We start from the raw sequence: 19,385 nt of genomic DNA, 5'->3' as shown, positions 1-19,385 counted from the left end.
TACTGATCCTTCCGTCAATGTTAGATGGCTGTCGTTTAGTATGGAGGTACCAGTTATTTCTCTCTGGTAACAGGTAGTGTAATATTTAAACTATCTGGTTTAAATATCAATTCATGGTGTAAGTCTGTAAGCACGGAGTATTGATTTAAAATTTGCAGAGATGAAAAGGTGAGGCATTATTTGAAAGGCCAGTAGTTATTTTCAATTTGAATCTTAGGTTAATTTATAACATTACAGGAACTTTTAAAAAAGAAATTCAAACCCACTCTACTTTTTCATGTTCCTTTTCAGCCTTTGACCATTTTTGGTTTGTATTCCTGTATTGATATAACCAGAGACTGTTTTAGATTTAATGAGTTATATATCACGGACTTAACATCTTATTGTTAGTTTTCTAGACCAGCCTCCTTCACAGTGTGCTCATTTTTTTTTTTACAGTAGTATGTCTTTTTTGTTGTTGTTGTTGCTTTTTAGGGCTGCACCCACAGCATATAGAGGTTACCAGGCTAGGGGTTGAATCAGAGCTACTGCTGCTGGCCTACAACATAGTCACAGCAATGTCAGATCTGAGCCGTGTCTGTGACCTGCACCACAGCTCACGGCAACACTGGATTCTTAACCCACTGAGCGAGGCCAGGGACCGAACCCGCAACCTCATGGTTCCTAGTCAGATTTGTTTCCGCTCAGCCATGATGGGAACTCCTGCAGTAGTATTTCTGATATCACTCCTGTGACTTCTTTTCTTTGGTTTATTCCATGTTGTTTGAAATCTGGATGTTAACGAGTTCTGGGAATTTAAAAAAATGTAGCATAGTTCAGAAGTCAGTATGCAATAGAGTTTCTCTTCTGAAAACCTATAGTGAACTTCTTGGCTCAGAGTTTCTGTGTTTTTCTCTCTGGTGGAGAAGCAGCTAACGATAGTGCCCACTTATTGAGCACTTTCTAGGAGCCAGGCAGTGTGCCAGGTGCTTTGCATATATTTAATTGTCCCCCAGGCCTCGAGCACAGAGTGACATCTATCATAGGGGGAAGCCACCATTTGAATCCAGAGCTAAGAATTCTTCGGCCCTTGTCTTCTTCCCATTGTTGCATCTTTTGGAGCCTGGGTGATCAAGATTTGTGTTCTCAAAGCTAGTTGTTTACTAGCTCTGAGGCACTGGGGGGTGCAGTAACTTAGCTTCTCTAAGCCTTGGTTTCCTCAGATGTGACTTGGGGACAACACTTGGAAATAAGTAGTAGTCTGCTGGAGATTAGAGCTAAGGTGAGTAGAGTGAGCAACCGTGCACAGTATGTAGCAGGTGACCCATGTGTGCCATTATTGTGGTTGCGTAAAGCTTGGATCTGTTTTCATATCCATTGGGAGTGTAATAGCTGATAGATATCAATAGTAGGAAATTCCTTAATTTCTTTTTGCCTCACTATATAACAGAATGTAGGTATGTTTTATTGGATTATTAGTTTCAAAACTCTTAGCATTCATTCATTTCTTCTTAGTTTTCCCATTAGAGTGTAGGCTCATTTTGAAGTTTTTCTTTTAAAATGTATAAAATTGATCTCAAATATACCTCACTCTGGATCAAAGCAGTTTAGGTAGAATCAAAGTGAAGTAAGTCAGAATGAATTGGTGATTGTCACTCATCCACCCACAAAATTTCCACTATGATCTCAAAGCTAAAGGAACAATTGCAGTGTTTTAAAATGTTCATGGAAGTGGCAGGGAAGGCAGAAAAGGAGTTGTGTGTCTTTAAAAGGCATCTGCTGGGAAGGACCTTCCTGATTGATGGGGATTATTGCTATGGCACGCTGCTAGCTTGAAACTAAGTGGGATGTAGTTTAACCAACTTGTGTTTCCTTGTAGCTCTACCCACGAGAAAAAAAGCAGAACCAACATGGCCGTGAAACAAGGACGATTTTATTTGAGGCATAATACTTTGTCAGAAGATATACCTATTGTCATCATTTTTAAGGTAAGGCTGCAGGTGCCTACTGAAAATTATAAAGAGTTCTTTTCATGGTTTATTTTCATATGTAATTCAAAATTTAGAGCATAAGGAGTCCTAGATATAGAAAGATTGGTGACATAGAGGAGTTGTCAGGCATGATGTATTTTATTTTGTTTTATTTTATTTTATTTTTATTTTTATTTTATTTTATTTTTGTCTTTTTGCCATTTCTTGGGCCGCTCCCGCGGCATATGGAGGTTCCCAGGCTAGGGGTCTAATCGGAGGTGTAGCTGCCAGCCTACGCCAGAGCCACAGCAATTCAGGATCCAAGCTGCGTCTGCAACCTACACCACAGCTCACGGCAACACCAGATCCTCAACCCACTGAGCAAGGGCAGGGATCGAACCCACAACCTCATGGTTCCTAGTCGGATTTGTTAACCACTGCACCTTAACAGGAACTCCCCAGGCATGATATATTTTAAACTGAAAGCTAATAATACTGAGGTTCCTGTCTTTCTTAAAATAGTGACCAATTTTTTAAAAAAATAGGTAACATGATAAAGAATTCCCAAGGCGGAGTTTCTGTTGTGGCTCAGCGGAAATGAACCCAACTAATATCCATGAAGATTTGGGTTCTATCCCTGGCTCTGCTCAGTGGGTTAAGGATCTGATGTTGCTGTGGCTATGGTGTAGGCCACAGTAATTTGAACTCCAGCCTGGGAACTTCCATATGCCACGGGCGTGGCCCTAAAAAGCAAAAAGAAAGAAAAAGAAAAAAAAAGGAATTCCAAAGGTACAGAAGGATATACAGTGATGAGTAAGCCTCCTACGCACCTGTACCTAACCACATAGTTACCCTACCCAAGGACACCACTGCTACTGGTTTCTTGTGTATCCTCCCAAAGACAGCACAGGAGGCTGTAGTAATTTTCTTTTCTGCTTTTTACTTATATGCATGGCACACTATTTTGCACTTGTTTTCTTTTTTATAACTTACATGTTACAGATAGTGTTATATTAGTTCATACAGTTACATTCGTATATTTATTTATTTGGTCACTCCCATGCCATGTTGCCATGTGTAAGTTCCCAGGCCAGGGATTGAACCTGAGCCACAGCAGTGACAACACTGGATCCTTAACCCACTGAGACACCAGGGAACTCCAGCATTACCATTGTTTATTTAACTATTCCTTCATCAGTGGACGTACACTTTGCTATTGCAAAACTACTGTAGAATGTTCTATAGAGTGAGGATACTTTAGGCTAAGTTCCTAGCAGTGAAATTTTCTAGGTCAAAGAGTATGGGCCAAGTTTGTTCTTTTTTATGGACTTCTGGATTCTGATGAATTTTTTTCATAAACATGAATCTTTATTTATTTATTTATTTTTTGTCTTTTTGCCAATTCTTGGGCTACTACCGCGGCACATGGAGATTCCCAGGCTAGGGGTCGAATCGGAGCTGTAGCCACCAGCCTACACCCAGAGCCATAGCAACACGGGATCCGAGCCGTGTTTGCAACCTATGCCACAGCTCACGGTAATGCCAGATCCTTAACCCACTGAGCAAGGCCAGGGGTTGAACCTGCAACCTCATGGTTCCTAGTCAGATTCGTTAACCACTGAGCCACAACGGGAACTCCAAACATGAATTTTTAAAACTGACTTTTTTCATCTTGTTTATGAATTCTTGGCTTAGAACCCAAAAAGACATTTTTCCTGTAGAAATAGTGTTTAAATGGTATAGTTGTCTCAGGTAATCGTCGGATAATAGTGGACCACTTAATCTCTGGGTCTTAAATACTATATACAGTCTATGAACAGTTAAATTATAGAATTAATCATTAGGCAAACAGAAAAATAGTTGGCTTTAGGTGTTAGAGTTGTTCACAGTATTTGTAGATTCTGTATTTGCCAGTTTTCCTACTTGCTAAAATTTATTTGTAATTCCAAAATCATCACTGGTGGTGATTTTTATTGTTTTTCATGGCCATGTGCATGCACAGTCGTAAAAATTTTGAGTCACCAACCTGTACATTCCCAGGTGAGGTCAAACACGGCCACACTCTGCTTCTCATGTCAGCTCTCATACTGGAAAACAAGTGCCTTTTTTTATAGTCTATTTAGTGTCGTGTTTTTAGAATTTTTTGTGCTTCGTTGGGGCGATTTTGCTGTTTAAAATAGCCCCCAAGTGTGGTGCTGGAGTGCTGTGTAGTGTTTCTGATTACAAGAAGGCTGTAGTGTGCCTTATGGGGAAAATGTGTGTGTTAGACCAGCTTTGTTCAGGCACAACTTACTGTGCTTTTGAACAGGAGGTCAGTGTTAATGAATCAGTGATGACTAGTAAATAAGGTGTCTTTAAACAGGAACACATGTAAAACAGGATTCTGTATTCATTTGAAGACAGTGTAACCAGGGGCTCACAAGAGCCTAACTTATAGGAACCATGTGTCACTATTCACTAATTCAGTGTCTACAGCAACTTTGTAACATATAACTACCATGCAACTGTATATGGACATAAAGTGAATCTTGAGGACTAGGTTAATTGAAGTAAAAAGCTCTGGTTATTTGAGGAATTACTGAAGAGATACTGGATAATTCAGATAATTTTAGAAGTTGATAAGCCCCCTAGGTGTTCGTAGGTATTGAGTAGATATTGACAAGTTCATTAAGTCAGGACATATCCATATTCTAAATCTATTATGTGAAGGAAGTTGTAGAAATGTTTTTCAGTGTTTAGTATAAGCTAATGTGCTTGAGTTCTCTAAATGAGATAGTACCATTTATTTTCTTTTTAGGATGATGATGCTCATGAGGGTAATAGTCGTAACGGCAGTACTATTATTATATCAGAGGGGCCAGAGGAATTCTTAAACTTACTTTTAATACCTTTCTTTAAAGTTTATAATTTTTTGTAATTATAATTTTTGTAAAAGACAAAGTAATTCCGTCTTTTTTTTTTTTTTTTTTTTTTTGTCTTTTTAGGGCTGCACCTGCAGCGCATGGAGGTTCCCAGGCTAGGGGTTGAATCAGAGTTGTAGCCATGGGCCTACATCAAGCCACAACAACTCGGGATCCGAGCTGAGTCTGCGACCTACATCACAGCTCACGGCAACGCTGGATCCTTAACCCACTGAGCAAGGCCACGGATCGAACCTGCATCCTCATGGATGCAAGTCAGATTTGTTAACCGCTGAGCCACAATGGGAACTCCTTGTCTTTTCTTATAGGGATCCCACAGTGCTCAACACAGTATCTTGTGTACCTATATAGTAGGGTTTAATGGTTAAAGAAAATTTTATCCATGTAGAATTACATCTCCAGCAGAGGGCAGTATGTTACTATGCATTAGGAGGACTTTTATGGCCTGTTTCAATCTTTGAAAATGCATAGGACTGCTTTCCTTAGACCAGAAATTATAAATTAATTATAATACATATAATCTTGTATCACTCATACGGAAAAAGGGTCACGAAAGGCATGCATATATTAAAACCAGAAAACCTGAAATTCCCATTGTGGCTCAGTGGTTAACAAATCTGACTAGGAACCATGAAGTTGTGGGTTCGATCCCTGGCCTAGATCAGTGGGTTAAGGATTTGGCGTTGCCATGAGCTGTGGTGTAGGTTGCAGACATGGCTCGGATCTGGCATTGCTGTGGCTGTGGTGTAGGCAGGTAGCTGTAGCTCGATTCAACCCCTAGCCTGGGAACCTCCATATGCTGAGAGTGCGGCTCTAGAAAAAGGCAAAAAGACAAAAAAACAAAAACAAAAAACCAAAAAAAACCCAGAAAACCTTTATTAAATATTTTTTTGGTCTAGGCAACCTGAATTTGATAAAACAATTTCTTCTGTCAGATTTGTTCTAAATGTATGTATGCATTTATAGCTGACTTAAATCCTTTTTAGAATGGGGCTATAAATTAACAATGTGCATTTTTATGTAACCAGTAGTCAAGATTTCAGACTTCACTCTTTCTGATTATGAAACGGTCCTTGCATTGTAAAAATTTCAGAAAGCCACTAAGAAGTACGACTACATTTTGGGTATATATTTTTCAAGTCCTTTTTTCCTTTGCCTTTGTACTATACACTTTGATTTGATTTGATTTTTTTCACTTAACAATGAAGTGTGGGTAGCTTTCTCATCTGTAAATATAAATCTACATCATTATTTTTGGAAGGTATTGTATAGAATGCATGTATGTGGTAATTTATTTAAACAAATTCCCCCATAGTGGGCCATTTTAGGTGTCTTTTTTCCTCCTAAGTTTTCACTCTCACACACAATACTGGGGGTCCTTATACATACATGCTTGTGCCTGTTGCTGATTATTTTGTGAGACTTAATGCCTGGGAGTGGAATTTATTTATTTTTTTAAAAACTTGGTGCGAGCTGTTAAATTTTTCTCCGAAAATGCGTTTACTACATTCTAATCAGCAGCGGGTAAGAATTAAATATTTAAAAATTTTCAGTTCAGATATATTAACTAAATGTATTGGTCACCCATAGTCACTTCTTTGGTCTCCCACTATAGAGATGTTTTAATGAACTCATTTGATAACCACTGTTAAGGCTTTTCCGTTTGGGAGGCAGGATGGAATATTGCCTATCTTAGAATCAGACAGATCTAGATGGAATTCCAGCTTCTCCACTTATTGGCCATGAGACCTTGGGCAGATTTCTCAGTCTTCCTGAGTCTTGGATAACTCATCTGTAAAGTGAGCATTTCACCTAAGACTGGTTATGAAGAGCAAATGAGATAATATATTTTTTAAAAAGTACGCTGGGTAGAAAGACGATTCTGTTTCTCCTTACTTCATTTTCCTTACACATTTAGTGTCAGAAGCCCAGGAAAATAAAGTAGGGGACCAGAAAAGTCAGATCGTTTCTCTTTTTGTGTGGTGTGGCCCTAACACAAACCTTGACAGTCATTAGGACTTGATAGTTGTTGATTGTAGCCAACAATTGGCTAAAAGTGACGGAAGCAGCAGGGTTTCCAGACTCCATGCTGAGTCCGAATCTGACGGATAAAGCTGTTAAGACCTAGACCAGCCTTATTTATGGGCTTGAATCACTACAGAGGGTCTCCTGCCCTTGAATCTTTCCCACTTTACATTTTGTGTCCCTGAGTTGTGCTCAGATGGCATCTGCAGTTTGAAAACTTCTGTGGAAAGGAGGGTAAATATCAAAGGTGCTGGGTATTATATTATATTGAATTTTTTAAGCTGGAAAGAGAAAAAATTACTAAGATAAAGTTGGCCATTGTGGTTCTTTTATTATCTACTAGAACTGCTGTTGGTAATAGTAGGTTGACTTCTGTCTAATTTAAAGCAAAACGAGCCATTTCTGAATATTAGCTGTTTTAAGAACTTACCCCCTTCTGTTCTTCACTTCACATAATGTATTTCAGCTCATCCCCATTAGCCTGTGTATCAGGCTCTTCTGCTCATTAATGTTCCTCTGTCTCCTGAAGTCACACTTTGACTCACACTTAGTGGATAAGCAAGAAGACATCATGCCACCTTTTTAAAGAGCACCTCCCCTGATTTTTGTTCTTATTTCTGGTTGCCAGACTGGTGACCTTCTGCTGAAACGTATTATCTCTGCTGTTTTTTTCATAAGGCTATTGAATAGCATTCACTTTTGGCTTATTAGGTGAAATGATTTCAGATATCTGAGGTACAAAAGAGTTCTGTATAAAGCTAGTTTTCAGATGTCTAAATTATGTCTGTACAGTAAAACGGTTGAGCATTTTGCTCTCGTTTCCATAGCAATATGTCATTTATTTGTAGCTGTGACTCCTGAAGGCTAAATAGTCATAAGTCAGTTCCATCTTTGGCGCTGGAGAGCTATTGATGATACCCTGCCTGAGTTATCACCCTGTATTTCAGCCATCTGATCAGGAAGAGTTTAGGCCTTTTAAAGCAAAGCTTTGCCACTGATCTTTGTTTCTGCACATATGGTGTCATTTGCCATGTGTTTGGCATATTTTTGCTTCATAGTTTAGAAATATTTGGAAGGCCTAAGCAATCTGTTTAGATTCCTGTTAGGCTGTTTGAGAGCTTTGTGCAGTTATAAAATTACTTGGATCAGCAAGGACGACCTGAAGTGACAATCCATATGTCAAATAAGGAAGGACATTTTCATGATTACAGACACCAAAATAAGCAATCAAGTATACAGTCTTTGGAGTTCCTGTCGTGGTGGCTCAGTGGTTAACGAACCCAACTAACATCCATCAGGACGCGGGTTCAATCCCTGGCCTTGCTCAGTGGGTTAAGGATCTGGTGTTGCTGTGAGCTGTGGTGTAGGTCACAGACTCAGCTCAGATCCCTCGTTTTGGCTGTGATGTAGGCCGGCAGCTACAGCTCCAATTCAACCCCTAGCCTGGGAACCTCCATGTCCTATGGGTGACACCCTAAAAAGACCAAAAAATAAAAGTGTACAGTCTTTTTTACTTGGAGATTTACTGAACTAAAACTTATTAAGATAATGTAAGTGGCCCTCAGATGATTTAGATTTCAACTTGCTTAAAGAAAGGGGGCTCATCCAAAAAGCCAAGGCCGTTTCAGCTCCGGGATTCTCTTTCAGTGAGACTTTTTCCTGCCACATCATTTTGCCTGCTTGGTTTAGCATCTGTCTCATGTAGATCTCTTTTAGTGTTTGGGCTTTCCTCTGAGAAGTGAAATGCACTAGTTACAAAGTTTTACGTCAAAGATTTTAGAGAAAGGTAACTATTATTGCCTTAGTATTGGTATTTTTTAAAAAATATTTTGATTCCATTGAAACCCATGTGGCATTGTTTTGAGAGAATGGCAAATAAAAACCTATATTTTAATTAGCTTTTCACAGAGAAATACTCTTTTCTGTTATTTCTGAGTGGCAACTTGACAGACCAGGAGAAAATGTAGATGTTTCTACAGTAACGTCATCACCATCAGAGTAGGTATAACTCAGTGTGTTTGATCAAAAGATAATCTCTTCCCCCCACACTTATTTAAAAATTAGAACTGATATATATCTATATTTTTTTGTCTTTTTAGGGCTGCACCCTTGGCATATGGAGTTTCCCAGGCTAGGGGTCTAATTGGAGCCACAGCTGCCGGCCTATGCCAGAGCCACAGCAACACCAGATCCGAGCCTTGTCTGTGACCTACGCCACAGCTCACCGCAACGCCGGATCCTTAACCCGATGAGGCGAGGTCAGGGATCGAACCCGAAACCTCGTGGTTCCTAGTCTGGATTCATTTCCACTGCACCATAATGGGAACTCCTAGAACTGATAATTTTTAAGGATTGCTCTTCTTTAATCCATGAAAGACTAAATGTTTTAATGAATTTGGGTAATTTTTAGAGTTTATGTCTAGTGTCCATATGAATAAATGTATCCAAGACAAAAAGACCTGAAAATTAACATATAAGAAAGAGAATTGTATTCTGAGAACTTCTCGATTGTTCGCTAAACTTTTTGGATAAAACTAGTCATATACTTCAATTTTTTTTTTTAAGTTTAGTGAATTTAATTTCTGAAGTTAGTCTGTTAGTGATCTGTATGAACAAATTTTAGCAGGTTTCTGTTGGTCAGGGATCTGGGTGTTGTGTGGTTTCTGGCTCAGGGTCTTTCATGAGTCAAGATGCCAGCCAGGGCTGCAGTCGTCTCAAGGCTGGATTAGGGCCGGAGGGTCTGCTTCCAGGGTGTGTCACCCCCAGGGTGAGAGACCATCACTCAAGGTGTCCCAACCGAATTTGTACAAAACAGACTAAATTCAGTGTAGAATCATAGGCTGTTGAGCTGGAAGGGGCCTTGTTGTGCCCCGTCTTGACAGGAGTGAAGAAGTTGAGGCAGAGGAGGTGATGTGTACCGGGGGTTTTCAGGACCACTTCGGCACGCCCGCTTGACTTTGCAGAGGCGCCCTTTCGGTTGTGCTCGGCATGCTGTTCCCCGAGTTCTGCACCGCACTCGGCATTCTGGGGTCTCGGTCCCTCTCTCTCTCTCTCTCTCTCTCTCTCTCTCTCTCTCTCTCTCTCGTGTGTGGAGAAGAACTGAGAACTAGATCATCCAAGAGACAGTTACCCCCCCCCATTCTGTTTTCTCTGTGTGGCTAATGGAAGAATATTAACCCAAACATAACTGCCCCCCTAACTTCTAAGAAGCAAATTACTTCTCTGCCAAGAGAGGTTTAGTGAGATGATGCTCTATTTCTTGGTATGGCCGAATGCCAGGCGAATATGTGAAGGAGTGAGCCTTAGTACCATATGGAAGCTACAAAGACCTGCATTGCTAACTGCCACCTTGAAACACTTAAGGATAGGGGGGGTTCTTCAACTTAAGTGTGTTCTTAGTTTACAGTAAGGGGGAGGGGGAAGGGAGTGGGATGGACTGGGAGTTTGGGGTTGGTAGATGCAAACTCTTACGCTTAGAATGGATAAGCAGTGAGGTTCTACTGTACAGTACAGGGAACTATATCCAGTCTCTTGGGATAGAACACGTTGGAAGATAGTATGAGAAAGAGAACGTATATTTATGTATGCCTGGGTCACTGCTGTATAGCTGATATTGGCGCAACACTGTAAATCAACTGTAATTTTAAAAAATCCCCTTTAAAACCTGCATAAAGTCTAGCTTGATATCTCTAGAAGAGTGAGGTTAAAACATCCTTTAGGGAAAATCTTTTTAGCCTAAAGGTGCATGATTTGACAATTCTCACAAAAATTAATCTTGTGGCAAAAATAATTGGGGTTCTGTTTATTTTCAGCCATGCATATTTTCTTTTGCCTGTTTTGTTTTGTTTTTAGTTTGCCTTTGTTAATTGTGACCAGTGTCTCTACTGCACCTCCCCACTTCCTTTTCTCGTGATGAAACTCATCGAGTATTTTACAGAGAAGCAGTACATATCAAAAAGTGCTTGAGAATGTTTGTTTTCCTCTTCCTAATCAAAATTTCTGTTTCAGGTTCTTCTGCAGCTTGGGCTATGGCTGCCAATGCCAGATGGCACCGTTTCTGAGAAAAGAGCTAGCTTTTGCTTAGAAGTAATACCCACAAACAATGCCAAATTAGCATAAGCAAATGTCAGTGAGTTAACACAAAGCCAACCCTCTTTCTATCTTTTCTTTCCTTCCTAGGCCATGGGTGTTGAGAGTGACCAGGAAATCGTGCAGATGATTGGAACAGAGGAGCACGTGATGGCTGCATTTGGGCCCAGTTTGGAAGAGTGCCAGAAAGCTCAGATTTTCACACAGATGCAGGTGTGTCTTTTCATGTTGTCCTCTGCCGTGAAAGGGAATGGGAGATTTAATGTTGCTCCTTGATAAAGCGTCCGATGCAATGACTTTCTGGGGTGTAGCTTTGGGAAGGATGTGAGAGAGATGGGAGGAGTGATAGAGAAGCTTCTCTGACTCATTATTTTAGGGATTGGAGGAGAGACTTTGCCCAGACAAATGATCAGCCCTTGGTGCCTAACTTAGAAGTGGGGTGGGGGTGGGGGGTCAGCAAGCAAGCGGCTTTTCGTCCCTATTAATAATATTAATTAATAGCAAGTACTCTTGTACCTTATTTGCCTGAGCGATATAATTTCTTAAACTGTGGCAACTCTTGTGTAGAAGGGTTTTTTTTTTTTTTATGTGTTTCTCTTTAATGTTCCTTTTTATTACTTATTTTCAGTTGCTTTTAGCATCCAGGAATATGTGGTCTCTACCTCTTTTCCTGAATTCCCAGTGTCACCAGCAAAACAGGCCCAGGTTCAGAGACCACTTTACCACTCCAGAGCCTTCATCGACCTGCTTAGGCACTCCTAGTTGGAACCTGTGGCTTTTTGGACAAGACTCAAAGATGAAGATAGGGAACTGTGTATATGTTAAACGTCATCAAAATAATTCACTTGCCATGTAACAGGAAGCCCTAATAGCCGTGCTAACAATTTTCGGTTATATGTTTGTAAAGTGTTTTGCTGAGTGTAAATCAGTAGTGACATTCTTCATAGCCATCCCGTTCCTGCTATAGGAGCACAAGAGACTGTTCTTACTTATCCGGATGTACATTGTCTAATACGTGGGTTGCTTACCACAAGGTAAAATTCCAGACTACTTCTTTATTGTCCCCCAGGATGCTTGTAGAGAGAGCATTTTCCTACTTGTATCAGTATGTGTTCTGAAAAATCAAACCAGTCTTGATATTTTCATGGACTGAGCCAAACTTTTAGGGGAAGGTTAATTGTCACCTGTAAGTTTATACAATTTCAAAGCACAAATCAGTAGGGATTATTCTCATCACCGCCTTCTTCTTTTTCTACAGTTAATTCACAGTCAATTCTAGTTGTCAAGCAGGCAGCTTCAGGAAAAGTTGTGTGGATTTGGGAGTTTCTATTTCTGGTCTTAACTGAAAGTGAAATATTTAGTGAGCATGTATCTTTGTTATAAACTGAAATGATACTGTCCGGAGGTTCCAAAAACATGAAGGGATAATATTCAGAAATACCCAGAAACATGCTCCATTTGGAGGATACTCTATGATTTAAAGCTGTGAAATACAGCAGAAGAGCAGTTTACCTTAAGGTACCCCAGTGGATTCAATAAGATCCATTATTCATTTTATTACAAACATCGTCATTCTTGGTCAGATAACCCTAGCATCCTAAAGCTGTTTGAGCAGGAACTGAATAGTGGGTTGGAAAATCCTTCATTTATTTCTCTGAAATAGGTACTGACAAAAAATTTTAGCTAACTGAACGAGAAAAGTTCAGTTAAAAGATGAGAGTATGCAATCAGTTAACATAAGAAAGAAATACTCCTCACGTGAGAAAAACAAACACGAAGTAGACGTTTGAGATGGCATGTTTTCTGTAGGCTGGATTAAAGCAAAGATAAATTATTTGCAACTGATACAAGGTTACAGAGGCCTGTGTAATCTGAAGTGGTTGATAAATTGGACATACAGTATGAGTTAGGGCAACATGAAATATTTTGTTATTCTAAACGAAAATGTAGCAAGTACACTTCGTTTTATGTGATAGAACTTTTGACAACATGGCGTGTTAATGGATTGCTTAAAATCTGCTTTGATTTTAATGCCTCGCTTTTTAGTGTCTTCTCCCTTCTGCTTACAGAGCCTTTTTGCTGTATATATCGATCACAGATGATTTTCTTTTCTTTTCTTTTCTTTTTTTTTTTTTTTCCGTCTTTTCTAGGGCCGCACCCATGTCATGTGTAGGTTCCCAGGCTAGGGGTCCAATCGGAGCTATAGCCACTGGCCTACGCCAGAGCCACAGCAATGCCAGATCCGAGCCGTGTCTGCAACGTTCACCACAGCTCACGGCAATGCTGGATCCTTAACCCACTGAGCAAGGCCAGGGATCCAACCACAACCTCATGGTCCCTAGTTGGATTCGTTAACCACTGAGCCACGATGGGAACTCCCCCACAGATGGAGGATTTTCAGCCTCCATGCTGGGGTCTCTGATAAATAGAGAAGAAAGTAGTTATTACCTTTTGGGAGAATAGGAGGCACTAGGAGTGTCATCTTGGCCTGTTATGAACAGATTGGATTCTTACCCCTGCCCTCACCCTGTGAACCCCTGGCAACTTTATTAGGTATTCTAGGAAAAAGGTGACTTTCCATTACATCAGAAGGGATACTAGGCTTCCCTATGTTCCTCTCTTCCTTAAGAAAGTGAAGAATCTTTCTCAAGGAAGCCAGAAGACCAGCATTTAATGAAGACAGCTCCTATAAGGGAAAACCGAAGTACCTGTCTGTTCCCACCAGCAGCTGACTTGCTCTAATCAGTTACTTAGTTACTTCTTACTACTTACTAGGTTACTGCCGCATGTATGTGTTTTAAGTGTCTCAGTTGGTCTTGCACTCTAGTGACCTTTTAAAAGGGAAGCTCTAGATTTGATACTCATTCTTAACATAGAGGATTTCCATTCGGTTCCAGGCACTATACTAGCATCAAAGAAAAACATGACACATTGTCTAGTAAGAGACATGCATGCAAATAGAATATTAAAATGTAAAGTGATCTGAACACGAATGGAAGTACTCAGTTCTTTATACATAGGAGTTAAGATAGCAGAGAGAGGGGAGTGGGGTTGGGAAAGGCTTCAAAGAGGAAGTGATACCTGATCTAGATTTTGGAGCATGGAAAAGAACTTTCCCAGGCAGGTAACTGGGGACAGGAATTCCAGGATAAAGCACCAGGGATCTCAGCCCTTTCCTCTGACGAAGTTAGACAACAACAACAACAAACAAAAAACACTCATTGCTGTTACAAACTAATAAGAACCGCATGATCTTCTTTGAAAGCTTTTTATTATGGGAAAAGTTCAACAGACAAAGAAAGTGTGCAGAGTAGTATTATGATCCCTCACGTGCCCATCACCCAGCTTCAACAATTAAAAATGTTTTGTCATTCTCGTTTCATCTACATCTCTACCTACTCCTCACCTACTGCTGGATTAGTTTTTAGTATTTCATTTTTTAGGTGAAGTTTATATACATTGATATTTACAAGTTGTTTTTTTTTTTTTGTCTTTTTGCCTTTTCTAGGGCCACTCCCACAGCATATGAAGTTCCCAGGTTAGGGGTGGAATCAGAGCTACAGCCGCCGGCCTATGCCAGAGCTACAGCAAAGTAGGATCCGAGCCATGTCTGCGGCCTACACCACAGCTCACGGCAATGCCAGATCCTTAACCCAGTGAGCAAGGTCAGGGATCAAACCCACAACCTCATGGTTCCTAGTTGGATTCATTAACCACTGAGCCACGACGGGAACTCCTACAAGTCTTAATTGCATGATTTTTACAAGACACAGACTCTTTCCATTGCCCCCAGAAAGTTCCCTCGTGCCCCTTCTAGTCCGTCTTCACCTCCATCCTCTGATTTTTCTCCCCATGGTTCTTACTTTTTTGCCATAGTTTTGTTTTGCCTGTTCTGGTTTTTTGTATGTGGAATTGCGCAGTGTGACCTCTTTTGTGTCCAGCTTCTTTGGTTGAACATATTGTCTGGGATTCATCCAAGTTGTCTCTCTTTCTGTCATTTATCCATGCAGTTTGTTCCTTTTCATTGTTGAGTAGCATTCCTTCCACTGTATGAGTAGACCATGGTTTATCTTTTCCTGTTCGTGGACTTTGGGTTTGTTTCACTCTTTGGCAGTTGTGAATGAAGCTGTGGGAGTTCCTTTTGTGGCTCAGCAGTTAACAAACCCAACTAGGATCCATGAGGATGTGAGCTTGATCCCTGGCTTCACTCAGTGGGTTAAGGATCCAGTGTTGCCATGAGCTGTGGTGTAGGTTGCAGACGCAGCTTGGATCCTGCACTGCTCTGGCTGTGGTGTAGCCAGCAGCTGTAGCTCCGATTGACCACTATCCTGGAAACTTCCATAAGCCATGGGTGCAGCCCTAAAATACCAAAAAAAAAAAAAAAAGCTGCCATAAACATTTCTGTATAAGTCCCTGCCCACACAGTCTGGCATTGCTCCTAGATAAATACCTAGGCATAGAATTGCTGGATCAAAAAGCAGTTGCGTATGTGACTTTCACAAAGTTGAAAACTGCCAGATCTTTTTCCAAAGTGCTGGTACCATTTTGACATCCCCCCAACAGTGTCTGAGGATTCTGATTGCTTCATGTCCTCACCAGCATTCAGTGTTGTTAGTCTTTTTAACTTTAGCCATTCTAGTGGCTGTTTGGCGCTATCTCATTTTGGCTTTAATCATGCATTTTCCAGATGATTAGATGTTGCATATTTTTTTATGTGTGTATCAGCTTCCTTTGTGAAGTGTCTGTCCAAAGCTTTTGCTCATTTTCCTTATTGAGTTGCCTTTTTATTATGGAATTTCAGAGTCCTCTTTTTAAAAAATAAATATATCCTGGCTATAAATCTCTTGTCAGGTTTATGTATTGCAAGTATTTTCTCCCAGACTATCACTTCCCTACTCTTTATCTTAGCTGTGATGAGTTTTTAATTTTGATAAAATCTGATTATCAAGAGCATTTTTTTATTTGCATTTTATGGTTATTGATTTCTGTTTAAAGAAATCTTTGCCTGCCCCAAGAACAGGAACACTTTCTCCTATATTTTATTCAGCAAACATTATGGTTTTAGTTTTTATGTTTATGTCTAAAATCCATCTTAAATTAATTTTCCTGTTTGGTGTGAAGAAAGGGTCAAGGTTAATTTTTTACTTTATGGATGGTTATTTCAACACCATTTGTTGAAGACTTTCCCTTGCCCATTGAATTGCTTTGGCACTGTTGTCAAAAATCGGTTGACCATAAAAGTGTGGTTTATTTCTGGACTTTTATTCTCTCCCGTTGATCCGTTTTCTGTTGTTATCCTCACCTCACACTGTCTTGATTACTACAGCTTTATAGTTGAAATCACATAATGTAAATCCTCTGACTTTTTTGAGATTGTTTCCACTATCCTAGGACTTTTGCATTTCCATATAAATTTTAGAATCAATCGATTTTTTTTAAAAAGCCTGCTAAGAGTATGATTAGCAAGTATGATATTGGTCAGTTTAGAGAGAATTTTAACAATAAGTCGTCTTAACACTATTAAATATTCCAGTCCATGAAAATGGCCTAACCTTCAATTTATTTAAGTCTTGTTTTCTCTCAGCAGTGCTTTGTAGATTTCAGGATAGAGGTCTTACATGATGTGCTTTCTTTTTGAGGGGAAAAATCCTACCCCAAGTGTTAGCTGTAGACTGTGGTTCTCTCTGGGTGGAGGGCTGATGGCTGCTCTATCTCATCTGTATTTTCTTTTTCTTTTTTCTTTTTTTTTTTTGTCCTTTTTTTGTGTGTGTGTTTTTAGGACTGCACCCGCGACATATGGAGGTTCCCAGGCTAGGGATCGAATCGGAGCTGTAGCTGCCTTCCTAGCCACAACCACAGCAACATGGGATCCGAGCCTCGTCTGTGACCTACACCATAGCTCACAGCAATGCCAGATCCTGAACCCACGGAGTGAGGCCAGTGATTGAACCCGTGTCCTCATGGATGCTAGTTGGGTTTGTTAACCGCTAAGCCACAACAGGAAGCCTCATCTATATTTTCTAAGTTTCATAGTGGTCCCTATCAATTTTATAGTAAGAAAAGAAATTGTAAAGGAAAAAGGAAACCAGCCTATTAAACAGCATATAATACTATTTTGTCATTGATTTATGATCAATGTTGATTTTTGACTAGGACCAACTCAGCTTTCTCTATAACCAGGGTCCTTGACTTTTTTTGTTTTCAGTGTCACGTATGGGTAATTGCTTAATAAATTCTCTCTGATGATGTCATTCACACATTATTGTAATACATCGTGTTTTTTTATAGGCATTAAAATATATAGGGAACAAAGTAAGAAGGCAAAGGATGTGGGGAGGTGGACCAAAGAAAACCAAAATAGAAGAAGCGCGAGAGCTCCTGGCTTCTACCATTCTGACCCACGTACCGGTGAGTAACCCCTTTGCAACTGTGGATAATAATAATGGTCATTGTGGGGTCCAGGCCTTTTGTTATAGGATTTTGAATACAGGCTTATGTTAATTAAAGTCTCCTTCCTTAAGAAAAGAGAGAATCTGAAAGAGAGCTCTCCACTGGACTGCCCCCGGACATAGTCTTCCATTATCAATAGTTCGTTTGTATTTAGAGAATGTTAACTTTATCGTATCATTGCTTGATCATGTTTACTCTCTCTGTTCTTCTTTCAATCCAGAATTATGGTTTTTTTAAATATGCATACATATATTAGCACTGCGACTAGATTTCACTTAGGTATTTTTAAATAAATCAAAAAAAGCTTACAATGCTTTGCCCCTATGGATCTTTTTTTGAATTGCAGTAAAATATACATAACATAAAGTTTACCATTTTTACATGTATAGTTCTGTGACACGAAGTACATTCTCTTGTGGTACCATCACTGCCATAAATATTAAAATATCAGAGGGGCTTATCCTTGAGTTATGGAGTTTGCATTGTCCAGCCTCCTTGGTTTTCATTGAGGATGCTCCGGTCCAGAAAATGAGCTGATTTGCTTTGTCAACCTGCTGGTTAGTGGTCAGAAGGCGCTAGAATACCATCTTCTGAGCCTTGACCCGGTGCTTAATATTGATTTTTTTTATTAACTTATCGTTAAACAGAGATCAGCCATGTTGGCAAGCGTCATTCTTCTCCCATTCCTGTTTAGTACATATGCTACTCTTTCTAAGTTATAAAATTACTTGTTAACCTAACAGTGTAGTTCCCGATGAATTTGCATGTGTATTATTCACAAGTGATCTCATTGAGGGATTGCAAACTCTACTTTCAGGGACTGATTATAAAAAAAAAGGAAAGTTGAGGAAACTCTGGAAGTGGAGGGTGACCACCTAGGCACATTAAGAATCAGGTTTTTCTTGGAGTTCCCTTGTGGCACAGTGGGTTTTCGATCCAGTGTTGTCATTGCAGTGGCTTGGGTGACTGCTTGGTGCAAGTTTGATCCCCATGCCATGGGCATGGCTGGAAAAAAAAAAAAAAAGGTTAGGTTTTCTTTTTTCTTTTCTATTCTTCTTCATTTTTTTTTTTTTTTAATGACTGCGCTGGCGGCATGTGGAATTCCCAGGCCAGGAATTGAATCCAAGCTGCAGCTGTGACCTATAGAGAGCAGCTTTGGTAACGCCAGATCCACTGTGCTGGGCTGGGGATCCAACCTGCACCCCTGCAGCAACCTGAGCTGCTGCAGTCAGATTCTTAACCCACTGTACCACGGTGGGAACTCTCACATTTATTTTTTAATACCTTGTTAGCCAAATAATAAGGGTCTCTGATTCTGTGTTTTGGCTGCCATTTATTTGTGTGTGTCCTTGATGTAATGCAAAGAATTAGAAAAGTTTTAATGTTAAAGCTGGGTTTGAACCAAATTTTGAACTCTTAGATGATGAGAAAAACAGTTTAAAACTCAAAATACAAAAATGAGTAATGGAAAAGACTAGGGCTTTAGAGCCAGAGAGATAAGGATTCAAATCCTGGTTTCTTACGTTCTAGCTGATTTCCTTTGGGTAAATTGTAACTTTTTTTGTTGTTTTTTTTGTTTTGGTCTTTTTGTCTTTTTAGGGCTGTACCCACGGCATATGGAGGTTCACAGAGCTACAGCTGCTGGCCTACGCCACAGCAATGCGAGATCTGAGCTGCTTCTGTGACCTATACCACAGCTCACAGCAACGCCAGATCCTTAACCCACTGAGCGAGGCCAAGGATTGAGCCCTTGTCTTCATAGATACTGGTTGGGTTCATTAACCACTGAGCCATGACAGGAATTCCCAGTTGTGACTTTTTTAAGCTTCAGTTTTCTCATCTGTACAATGAAGCTAGTACCACTTCCTCACAGGGTGGTTGTGATGATTCAGTCATGCAGTGTACATAAAGCTCCAGGGTTCTGCACATGGCCATAGGGTCTCTGCTGGGG

The 19,385-nt window shown here is 40.1% G+C and overlaps 1 protein-coding gene across 5 annotated transcripts in view; it reads left to right on the top strand.

The window, feature by feature from the left end:
• The window catches only part of POLR3B (RNA polymerase III subunit B), a 122,212-nt gene that overhangs the window by 19,054 nt on the left and 83,773 nt on the right, over nt 1-19,385 (top strand). For all 5 annotated transcript variants that reach the window (XR_014803094.1, XR_014803095.1, XM_084955464.1 and 2 more), the window contains 3 exons: nt 1,859-1,967; nt 11,075-11,197; nt 17,273-17,392. Coding sequence is in view for 3 of the 5 variants with exons in the window: in XM_084955464.1 (XP_084811590.1) it covers nt 1,859-1,967; nt 11,075-11,197; nt 17,273-17,392 (352 nt within the window). In the remaining 2 variants the exon portion in view is untranslated. The remainder of the gene's footprint in view (nt 1-1,858; nt 1,968-11,074; nt 11,198-17,272; nt 17,393-19,385) is intronic.

Source organism: Sus scrofa, chromosome 5, assembly GCF_054392235.1.
Source record: "Sus scrofa isolate SSC_HxYL_T2T_F1_AM1 chromosome 5, Sscrofa_HxYL_maternal_Yorkshire_Landrace_v2.0, whole genome shotgun sequence".
Lineage (NCBI taxonomy): Eukaryota > Metazoa > Chordata > Mammalia > Artiodactyla > Suidae > Sus > Sus scrofa.
Note: the sequence above shows the minus strand (reverse complement) of the source record. Positions and strands in the feature narration are given on the sequence as shown.